The sequence below is a fragment of the Jatropha curcas genome, chromosome 3, assembly GCF_041381405.1.
Source record: "Jatropha curcas cultivar XTBG-Jc1 chromosome 3, XTBG_Jcur_1.0, whole genome shotgun sequence".
Taxonomy (NCBI): Eukaryota; Viridiplantae; Streptophyta; class Magnoliopsida; order Malpighiales; family Euphorbiaceae; genus Jatropha; species Jatropha curcas.
In genome coordinates, this window is record NC_143153.1 from 31,586,078 (window position 1) to 31,597,661 (window position 11,584).

The 11,584-nt window shown below is 33.1% G+C and overlaps 2 protein-coding genes across 4 annotated transcripts; one reads left to right on the top strand and one right to left on the bottom strand.

The window, feature by feature from the left end:
• Window positions 1-203: 203 nt before the first annotated feature.
• DGL1 (dolichyl-diphosphooligosaccharide-protein glycosyltransferase 48kDa subunit family protein) lies at window positions 204-5,082 on the bottom strand. The gene is made up of 13 exons (XM_012223698.4): window positions 4,740-5,082; window positions 4,525-4,661; window positions 4,283-4,408; window positions 4,083-4,136; window positions 3,850-3,963; window positions 3,324-3,379; window positions 3,190-3,231; window positions 2,474-2,549; window positions 2,176-2,247; window positions 1,950-2,075; window positions 1,760-1,864; window positions 643-726; window positions 204-540 (listed from the first exon to the last, which is right to left on the bottom strand). Exons 1-13 carry the CDS (start codon window positions 5,050-5,052, stop codon window positions 493-495), a joined length of 1,353 nt encoding a protein of 450 aa, XP_012079088.1. The 5' UTR covers window positions 5,053-5,082; the 3' UTR covers window positions 204-492.
• Window positions 5,083-8,329: 3,247 nt separating this feature from the next.
• Window positions 8,330-11,555, top strand: RCE1 (RUB1 conjugating enzyme 1). 3 transcript variants are annotated; one of them, XM_012223693.4, is made up of 6 exons: window positions 8,330-8,487; window positions 8,819-8,944; window positions 10,403-10,511; window positions 10,724-10,802; window positions 10,920-11,036; window positions 11,132-11,555. In XM_012223693.4, exons 2-6 carry the CDS (start codon window positions 8,836-8,838, stop codon window positions 11,267-11,269), a joined length of 552 nt encoding a protein of 183 aa, XP_012079083.1. In that variant the 5' UTR covers window positions 8,330-8,487; window positions 8,819-8,835; the 3' UTR covers window positions 11,270-11,555. The 3 variants fall into 3 exon arrangements, with proteins under 3 accessions (XP_012079083.1, XP_012079084.1, XP_089575193.1); XM_012223694.4 differs by having other exon boundaries at window positions 8,336-8,493; XM_089719067.1 differs by having other exon boundaries at window positions 8,344-8,487; window positions 8,831-8,944.
• Window positions 11,556-11,584: the final 29 nt, after the last annotated feature.

Here is an 11,584-nt window from a genome sequence, read left to right on the forward strand (position 1 = left end):
TAAAGGAGACAAATAAGACTGAAACAAAGAATTTGTCCAGCTAGGATCCCCCCTCCTTAATTAGAGGCTCTTTTGTTAATCAATCTTCATTTCAGGAGGGGGAAAGACAAGACATCTAGAAGGAAAAAAATTATAATAATAATCATTACCCGTCCATCCGATTGCACACTTCGACTTTTCCAATGATTTTAAAACACCTAATCTTATCAAAGTATATTTATTATGAATTAAACCACTTGACTCGTAAATTCAATTAGACTAATCAAACTGTGGTCTGGCAATCCTAATATGAACCAGCAACAACTTTCTATAGGTAGAAAGACCCATTTGAAATCGATGCTGGACACTTCAGTACAATTATATCATATCCTAATTCCCTTCTAAAGTGAACTTGAGGTGAAACTTTTGTGAGAAAACCCCCAGATATTTCTCCACAAGGCTTAAGAAAAACATTAAACATGTGAATAAAATTCAATCCTCTATGATAGGACCTCACTTGTTGTAAAGGTAGACAAAACTGAAGATAAAGAAGCCGGCCATCTGCAATAACAGGAGAAAATGCTTAGCCAATGCACATACTAACCCACCTACATCTACAAACATCAGCAGTAATTTGATTTTCACAAGAGAATGAGAAAGTACCGTGGCAAAAGAAGCACCATAATAGGGATAGGCAGTTGTTATAAATCTCTCATATTCGTTGTGTCTGAAGGGCCGAACTGGAATCTGCATTCATAATTTCCATTACATCAATCAAACAATTCCTCATAAAGTGTTGCACATAATATCAAGTAGAATTCTATGTTGCATGCATACTAACAGCCTACGAGATTAATCAAATAATTTTCATTAAGCAATACACAAAAAGTTGTTGGCAGTTCATGGATGAGAGGAACAGATTCTTCCTCCAGAGAAGGAATAAGGTACTCAGGAATAAGAGCCGAGCAATGCAACTTATTTCTCCACTCAAAACCCACATCATCTCTAACCACTTGAGATAGGCCCGGATTGATAGGGGCAAATAAAGAAGCCAATTGGAGGAAAGAAGGGGAGCAGATTGTTAGGGAGAAAATAAGGAAAGAGGATTATAAATCACACCAATTAAGGAGGAGATAAGGCTGAGTACGTCATCTACCCAGCTATAAAGGAAAGGTTGCAGCTAAGGATTAGGTAGGCAAAATATTCACAAACTTATTGTAAGTTGTAACTTTATAAGGGCAGAAACTAGGTTGCTTTGAGGGAGTCGTCCTGAGGGTAAAGCGAGGGGTTATTCCTGTCATTTGAATTTCGCCAGTTGGTATTCTTTCCCACATTTCTATTGAGCTATTTCCATTGTTATTCTATTGATTGTTAGTGTAAGTGAAGCTATGGCTTTTCTTCTATCACAGATAGCTGCGAAACCTTTTTTTCCATGCCTGCAACTGCAATAGCACTCATTGTATGGGTTATTCCCAATTATTCCCTCTAGATTAACACACAGCAAATATCAAACAAAGCTACTGAACAATTACATATCAGGTTGGCACAGGTTAATATTTCTTCAGTCAAATATTCGGCTAGAATATTCGCTTACTTGACTCTGTAGCTATATAATCTGCTTCCCCTTTCCTTAGCAGTTCAAAATATGTCCAGTTTGGTCATTATGATATTACTGATTTACAAACAGTAATAGTTATACTAACTGATCCAAAAATATTGATCAGGCAAGTTGCTAAGATGATAAGGCAGAGAATACATTGTTACATTAAAAGAAGCTTACCTGTTTGGAAAGAGACAAGCTTGTATATCCAAGCCTCTGATACTCAACCTTGAATTGGAAAACCCCATAAACATCAGGCACCTTGAATGATGTATGATACAGACCCTGAAACAGGTATAAAACAATAAAAGATGTTGGTTGAAGCAGGTCACAAGGTAAAACAAATAATGGGGACCAAGGGAAAGAGTACCTTCTGATCTGTTGAGAGGGTTTTTAAAACATAAGGGCTCATCATGTAGAACTGAACCTGAACATCATTGGCAACATATGGTTCCCAGCTCTTCCCAGACCATTCGTATACCTCAACATAAAATTCCTGCAATCAAATTAAATTTAAGGACAGCAATCATTACTTTCTTCCGATATAACTCCAGAGTACCTAAATTCAAACAGAACAAAATGAGTGGAGGTGTTACCAGATCATCTTTGATCCTATATATTGCAGGTTCATCAGTTTCTCCAACTTTGTGGTGTCCAAGATTAACAGCCTGGAGATCCAAAAACAAGATTCAATAGTTCATATTGTTATTGTTGCATACAATGATAAAGCAACACAATTGATCACGTCAAAATTCAATATAGCAATTGAATCAATAATCTAAAGCTCCCTTAAAAAGCCTATGATTTATTTTGCCTCAGAATATGAACTACCATTTATGCATACATTAATAAGACAAACCAATAATAATCCAGGATAACTGTTACACGTCTCACCTTTAGATGACCTCTTTCATGGAAAATCCATTTGCTAAGTTCAGTCACAAACTGCTCATTACCTGATTTCTCATATCTGCCATTATTATAAAAAAGAAATATTACTATTTGCTACTTGGAAGAGAACACAGTGGATGGCACAAAAAAAACATGTTCAACTGACAATTCCATAATCAATATCAAGAGGAAATGGAATAAATTCAAATCTACTATGACAGCTAGGCGCTTCTTCAGGTCTATGTCATTTGAAAACCGTATGCATTTATCATAATATTGTGCATTGAATCATCTATAAGGAGAAATAGATCACATACAAGCCTGAAGCACTACCTTAAACATCTTAAAGTAGCATCAAAACATAAACAGCCATCCATGCATGTGTCAGAGTTTTACCAAAAGGGAGCAAGGAATGAAAGCTTGTATCAAATATCTGATACAGTCCCAATGCCAGCTTCCTCTAATGATCTCAGGCTAAGATTGCAAGCGGCAAGCGCCATTAAGGGCCAGCTTGGAGTGCAATATAGGGGCCTGAGGGCATTTTTTTTCCCTTATTCTGGTCTTTATTGATTGGTTTTGCTTGTAATTTTTTATTGTTTTTACTTTATGCCTCAGTGTTTTGTTCTAACCACTGGATTGTTCTTTAAATGTCAATAAAATAAGTACAATTTCATGGAATCAACTTTTACAAGGTGAAGATCAAATTGAGGTTAACTTACTTTGTTGTGCTCTCAGCCTTCTGCACACCTGATTTGAAAAACCTGAATCATATAACAAACAGGAACATTTCATGAGTGAATAAATATTTGCCTAAGTAACACCAGAGCTGGCGCAGAAACTGCCACTTACATACCGGTTACTAAACATATCTAAGGAACCAGTGATCAGAATCCGAGCATTGTTTCTAGCCTGCATCACATAAAAACTGTTAATCAAAGAGATTCTGCTCCTAAAATTTCTCTTTTATCATAATTGAAGCTAGGCATAAAGTTTATAACAGCTACTGAGGCATCTAATGGTGGCATATAGCAAAATGATTAATGCATGGGCAATGTGAAAGAGAAGCATAAATTATTGATCCACTAGAAAAACTGAAGAAGATGATTACAACATTCAGCAGAAGATGCTCACAACTGATTAATGCATATAATGGCACACTGATAAAATGGTCAGTATAATCAGACATGAGAATATCACTACAAAAGCGACGCAGTAATGCCAACAAGTGAAAAAAATTTAAAAAAAGAATTTCCTAATTGGGATTCAATGCATCAATATTAGCTTCATGACTATGTACTGTGTGTTTTGAGGGGCACAGAGGGTCTAGAGAAGAAAGAGAGAGAGAGAGAGAGGTTGAATGATAATAAGATCCAATTTACCTGAACTACTGAAACCAATGAGATGGCAGATCCAGTAAGTGATGGGGGACTTGATAGCTTGGAACTAGGATTTGCTGAATATGCCGAAGGAGAAGCTGAAAGGACTTTCAAGGCCTATACATTATATCACAGACCACAACAACCAAGAACCTTAGTTTCTATACAGTCTTAACTCAGTAAAGCAATCATTCTGCTATATTAACAAAGAATAACCCAAGTCATTTAGACCTTACCAAGCCATTGGCTGCATTTATAGAATGTGCAATACCTTTAAAAAGTACTGGGGCCTGTTTAATGCATAAGCATAAACATTAAGAATAACAAATAAAGATTACGATCTATGTCATTTCTGTCCAGTGATAAAAATCTAAAGCAAAAACAAATTAGTACTAAAATTCAACACTCCATATGAGAAATATACAATCAAACCAACCTCAATTTTAGTTTTTCCCAGTATAACATCAGATTCAATGAAACTGTCTGCAGCAATCAACGTATGATCACCCTCAGTCTTCGAGACTGCATAGCTTTTATGATCAATGACCATTGCGGAAGGATCCTTCAACATCGCATAAACTCCATCAGAAATTAAGTTGATAACGGTATACCTCAAGCAACGCATCTCCATATATCTATATTAAATCCATGAAGTGATTCAAAAAATTTTCCACTGACCTCATCAAAATCGACCCCACATTCGGTTGCGATGCTCTTAATGAAATCAGAAGCAGAAGCATCAGCGGCTATAATCAAGTCATGGCCTGAGTCAACGAAGTCAAGCACAGCGGCTAAATCCAATGCACCTCCAAATCCTAATCAAACAAACAAGGGAGATCAAAAAAAAAATCCATGGAAGTTAAACATAAACAAATAGGGATCCATGAGTTTACTCTCGACGGAAGGAGAGAAGATAACGAGGCCATCGTATAAGAACTGGCCATATCTCTGAAGTGCGAGCTTAGGATCGTCAGCGAGCTTAAAATCGAGGCCGAATCCGCGAGACTTGAGGGAGTTGAAGAAAATGGAGTGGGAGGATTTAAGAGAGAAATCGTCGAGCAAGACTAGGATCCGGCGATCGGTTGGGGATTCCGGCGAGAAAGAGAAGCAGAGAAAGGGAAGCAGTGAGATTGCTAGCACAATCGAGATCGAGAGTTTCTCCATTGCCGCTGCTAACTCACAATCCAAAGAGGGTTTTAGGAACATGCAGTGACCAGTTCGGCTCTGGCAAGTAGAAAATGGTTCTGTTAGATGAAACGTTTCGGTGGCTGTAAAATTATAATTTTATCCTTATACTCTATCATGAATTACAAATTTATCTCTCAATTTTAAAAAATACATTAAAATAACATGTATTTCATTTTTATTATATTTTATTATCTTTATGTCCAAATTTTGCACTTTTATCTTTAATTTATCCTATGCAGAGTCGAAAATGACCTCTAATTTATAGGGTTACGATTTTTTCTTCTTCTCCTGTTGACGTCCACCATGGGAGATTGGCAGCAATTTCTTGGATCCATTTTCATCTGGTCTACTCTTCTCTTTTCTTCTTGCCAAGCTCACTTTGATTTTCCCTTCCTTCGACGACGACAATATCACCATTTCACACGGCTATAAATCTTACCTATCTCACCCTTCAAGACCCAAATCAAACCATGAATATGGCTCATGTGCCCGTGACTTGGCAGTCATTAGTGATGTTTTTCCGCTCTCTATTATACTGATCCAATTATGGCTGAGCACGACAATCAGAGGAATGAGAGCATAACTAGAACTGAGTTTAATGATAATCTACGATGCACCAACCTTAAAAGGTTGAACGTACTTGTATTGGACACCAACACTCTCAGGCACATGTCAAATATTTAAAAAATCGTGTTTTACTATTTGTTTTATTTTATTAATTTCATACATTTTAAAGACGCATCAGATGATATTTTAAAAATACTTTTTATGATATTTTAAGGACACATTTAAAAATTAAAATATTAAATATCGTCAGATATTAATTTGATTTCTTTTAAAAATGCTTAAATTCTCTAAATTGTCAATTCATCTTTAAATAAGCTATAAATATTATGATTTTCAAAACAGTGATATTAATTTTGAGAATTTAACTAATTTTATTAGAATAAGAAATTAAAATTTTTTTATTTTATATTTTAATTTATTATAAATTATTATTTATTTATTTAAAATATTAAAAAATTATATTTATTCAATGTTGCATATGTATATTTTTTAAAAATTATCATATATCGTATTTTAATTTTGTCTATGCAACCTCAATCGTCGTGATATCAATGATGATGATTGGGAGGCTCTCGAGAGCATATAATTATACGAGACTTTGGCATTGCGACAACATTTGTGACAGCAGCCAAGCACGCGACGACTTTTGTGTTGATAGCACAAAAGAATAAGAAGAAGGTTAAAAGTTGTTAAAGGGTAATTTTAGGTAAAAATATTATCTCTCTTCTCATCGCTTTTTTTTCCTCTAATTTGTACTAAAAATTGAAATAAAATAAATTGAAGGACAATTACGTGTAACAGGACCAAAATGGAAATATTGTAGCATATTTTATAAAGCACATAAATAAACTAATAATTTATGAAAAACTATATTAATAAAATCATTATTTTTAAAATCATATATTTTAAAAGAAATTATTTATTTTATAAATAAAATAACAAGAAATCAAAACCTTGAATATTGGTTTTATTTGTTTGTGAAATATATTTTGCTAAAGGATATTTTCAGATTTTTTTTTTAATGCTTGAGGTATCTAAAGAAAATAAATAGTATTTGCTAAAACTTAAAACTTTCAAATATTATGCATTTATGCTTGATGGATTATGTTTATAGAAATGTTAATTTTAGTGGTTGGTTTATTCATGATATTAACTGTATATGATATTTTAGATTTTGTGCCGTCTCCTGAACTCTATTCGTCCTTTTTATAAAAGAAATATATTAAAAGTTACAATTAATTTTGACTATTGATATAGTTATAAACACTACATTAGTCAATATAAAATAATTTTATGAGAGAAAATTAAGAAAAAAATTTTTAAAATTAATGCCAACTGATTAAAAAAAAAAACGTTCAATTTCCTCCAAAAAGGGCTAATTTTGTTAGTTGAATCGCTAGAGGGATGTCCAATCAACATTAACATGCCATGTGTAGATGTGCACAAGTCAGATTTAATAGTCTCGTCAGCTGAAGTTGGGTGATACCAAAGCCACAATTTGTTATAAAAAAAATGTACAACCTATCATCTAGTAAAATTGAAAATATTTAATAAATATATCAAAATTTGAGATTTTTAGTTATTTACCCTAAAAATTATCAAAAAAATTTATAATACTTATAGCCTATTTCATTCAACGGTTCCAATTAGTTATTAGCAATGATTTACGGTTTTGAATAAATAAAAAATGTTAATAGTTAGAAATATTGAACTGAATTTATCAATTACCCCTAAATAGTAATTTGAAATCCAAAGTCTAAACATTAATTTTCAGCTCCTCATAAACCGTACCTTGCTTCTGTAAAAAAAGTTCATATGAAAGAAAATATCATTTGAACATTTTAGAAACTATACTAATACTGTTAAATTTAATATTTTTAGTATGATATTCTTTTTGAATGATTAAAATTGTATTAGTATGTTTTAAATTGTCATTAACTAATATTTTAACTTTAAATTTTATAAATAGTGTTTATGTCGAGGTGGATTACTTCTTTATGTAATAAGGTTCAATTTTCATTAACATTTACTTAGTTTTTGTTTTTTTTTTACTCGGTAAAAAGTTTAAAATAAAAATTTTTATTTATTTAGTGTTTTTGCTTGTAAAAGGAAAGCAAATAAAATGGAAAATAACTTTTATTTTCAGTTCAAAAATTTATCTATAAAATAAAAAATAGAAAAAACTATAGCAATAAACTAATAAAGGTAAAATAATTTTATTTTCCAGAGACAAAATTAATCATTATTTTTTATCAAAATTTTATTTTCTTCCTTTTCTTTTTATTTTTATTTTATTTCTCTTGTATCCAAATATAGTGTATAGAGTTAAATTGAAACTCTAAATTCTATTTCTTATTCCACTACTTCAAATGGATTCGAAACAGTCCTAATAATTATTTATGCAATATGCATTCATCTTAAAAAATAAAAATGTTTAACACAGTTAATTGATAAAAATAAATTGAATTAAATACCAATAATATAATAAGAATCATAAAAAGGCTAAATTAAAAGAAATTGAGAAAAAAAAAATAAAAAGGTTAATAATTTCCAAATCAGCGTAGGAAAAAAGCAATATATTTTTTTCCATGTCTATCGCCAACCCAAACAGATCCCTACCGTGTGAGGCCAGAGCAAAGCTGCAGAAGCTAGTTTTAGGAACAGCAGAACGCCCACCCTCGGGTCGGGTCCACCTTCTCTCGTCATTTGCTGCCAAATCTGTGTACTCTTTCCTTCAATTATTATATTATAATAATAAATACAATTGCAATATATACATATAACCATTCTCATCGCTTACTCACTCGAATCACACATATAATTACCTTCTTTTTTTCTTTTTTCTCCGTCTCTCTCTGCCCCCATTTATTTTTTTCCTTAGACCAGGTACAGGTAGCTTCCTTTCCTTATTTGCTTATCTACCATTTTTCTCTTTCTATTTTTCTTTTGGTTTATTTTTGTGATTTGGCTTTTAAAGTTGAGATTTCTATTAGGGTTTTCTATTTATTTTGATTATTGAAAGAATTTTGCAGTTTTTCCTTCTTTTTTTTTTGTTTCCTTTAAATATGTTAGCGAGGTAAAAGGGAATATGAAGTTTACGATCTGTTATAGCAATTTATGTTTCGAATTTGAATTTATATTTGTATGGTGTTTGATGATCGGTGAGTTGTTTATTCTCGATGGATTATTGATGATGCTTATGATCTTCTTGAATAAGATTATATTACAGCAGCTATGATTCGGCTATTTAAAGTAAAGGAAAAGCAGAGAGAACAGGCTGAAAACGCCAATGGAGGGGCGCCTATCAAAAAGCAAACTGCTGGAGAATTGCGTCTTCATAAGGGTTCGTCTCTTCTATTCATCAGATGTTGTGGTTGTTTTGTAAAGTATATCTCCTTAGTGTACTATTTTGTTGTTTTTGTGTTTATTTTAAGAATCTTTGTCGCCCAGATAATTTTTTATGACTAAACGCGTAGCAAGGGAAGAAGAACAGTGTGGGAAACGGATTCTGTTAGTTGGATGATTTTGCTGGATTTGTAAGGTTTACTTTGTTCTTTTGGGTTTAGAGGGGCCTAGACATCTATTTATTGAATTGAAGATTGTGGACTATGTGAACTGTGAATCAGTATGTTTTTCTACTACCTGAACTACTTTATGAGCCTTAAGTTCGCAATAAGAGTCCAACTTCAGTTTGCAATTGATAGAATATGCTGAGTTCATGTCACTAGTAGAGGCTTATACCATTCCGGTAGGTGTTACAAGTTCATAGTGCTTTTAGCTGTGTCAAGTATAATAGTGGATTTAGGAATTTGGCTATTGGGTATAACAGAAATTCTGGAGATGTAGCACTTTTTTCTTCTCCAACTCTCTTTGCTATAAGACTAGAATTTACGATGGTTTAGTTGCTTTTCTTGTTAGGCTAGGATATTGGGATTAAGTAGGGAATACAGTTAAACAGACAAACCAATTATCTTCTTAACCAATTTTTTCTAAAATATACTGTCCATTAACTCTTGCCGTTGCTGGTGTTTGGCTTTTATTTTGGATGATGTTGTAGTAAAGATATTGAAGAATGCAGTTTTTAGGTCAATTATGCGGCCTGGTGCAAACATTCGGCGGAATATTCAATTAAGTTTTGGGAATGAAAAGTTGAAGGATACATAAAGATTATGTACTTGCTTGATGCTTTAGTGAAAAAATTGTTAGATAATACATTACAAGCATGACAAGCTTTAGGGAAGACATTTTTCAAGAAGTGGATTGAGTTACAAGCGGACCTTGTTCTATATCTTGGATTGATAAATATGTTTCAGCAGATGAAATAATGTGAATACTATACTTGTTATGTGCTCCATTTCTCATTAAATTACTCACGTGTGTTTGGTGCAGAAAACAAGTTGAATTGCATAAGAAGCTCATTTCTTTGATTTTGCATTGGGCAACTGTAACGTCATCTAGTAGTCTTGCTAATTATGGTTGTTTTATTCAGAAAGCTGTTGAGCTTCCAGGTTGCAATGACTAATTTAAAAAACTGGCTCTTGAATTTAAATTCCTCTTTCTTTTCTCTGTTTAAGCCTCAGGAGTTATGAAGTAACTACTAACCTGGTTTATGCACGTAATTAACCTGGTCTTGAACCAGTTCATAGACCATTAGTGGATGATGTTTATCATTCTGCTTTAAGAAATCACTTTTTGAAATGAATTTGTTTAGCCTGAGTCAAATGCATATCATGTGAGGTTATATTCTTGACTTAACTTCATCTTTTAGTGTTTTCACATGACATCTTGTATTTTGCTGCAGATATTTCTGAGCTAAACCTGCCTAAATCTTGTGCCATAACCTTCCCCAATGGCAAGGACGACCTGATGAGTTTTGAGGTTTCAATCCGACCAGACGAAGGATATTATTTGTAAGAAACTTTTTAATATAGCATCTTGTCTCTAGAACTTGATAAAACAAATACTAACTTACCATGGAGAAAATTGAATCTGTAATATTATCACTTGTTATTTGAGGTTTTCTCCTTTGCATGGAAAGATCAGTTCCTCTGTTCTTTAATCTCCAAAATTTATCTGATTTCTCCTCTAGAAACAATTGGTTAACTAAATGATTTTAATTTAGGGGTGGCACATTCTTGTTCTCTTTCCAAGTTTCTCCCATATATCCACATGAGGCACCAAAGGTTAAGTGCAAGACCAAGGTAAACTGGCCAATATCATATACTTTGCTAAGAGCTTTTTTCCTGAAAGAATTGTCTCTTCATCTTGTGGTGATTTGTGTTTAATGTGACATTTATGCATCTTACCTCCAACTCCAGGTTTATCATCCCAACATCGACTTGGAAGGAAATGTCTGCCTTAACATCTTGCGAGAAGACTGGAAACCTGTCCTCAACATAAATACTATTATCTATGGATTATATCATCTTTTCACGGTATTATTTTATCTTTTTGCAAGTAAATCTCTGTGGTTTTGTAGCCATTATTATCTGTTTTTTTCTGAAAAATTTCTTCCTAATTCTTTATGCAGGAACCAAATTATGAGGATCCTCTTAATCATGATGCTGCTGCAGTGTTGAGAGATAACCCAAAAATGTTCGAGTCTAATGTAAGAAGAGCTATGGCTGGAGGATATGTGGGGCAAACCTTTTTTCCGCGGTGTGTTTAGCTTTTGTTGTTTGGTGGCACAAAGTGCCAATTCACTCATATCCATGGTTGAAAGCCTGTGATTGTAAAATTTATCTGCGATTTACATTCTGTCATCTTTTTCAATTTTCTGAGTGGAGCTGGGGGCATTAGTTCCTATAAGTGCAACTAAAAACAAGAACGTAATTTGTATGTTACTACAACTCGTCTGATGTGATTTGTATGTTGACTTGGTATATTATTTTGAACAAGCATAGGCTAGACTCTGTTCATGGTTTAGAGAGAATCACCCTTTACCTTTGCGTGCACATTTGTGCTTATTGCCTTTTTATATACC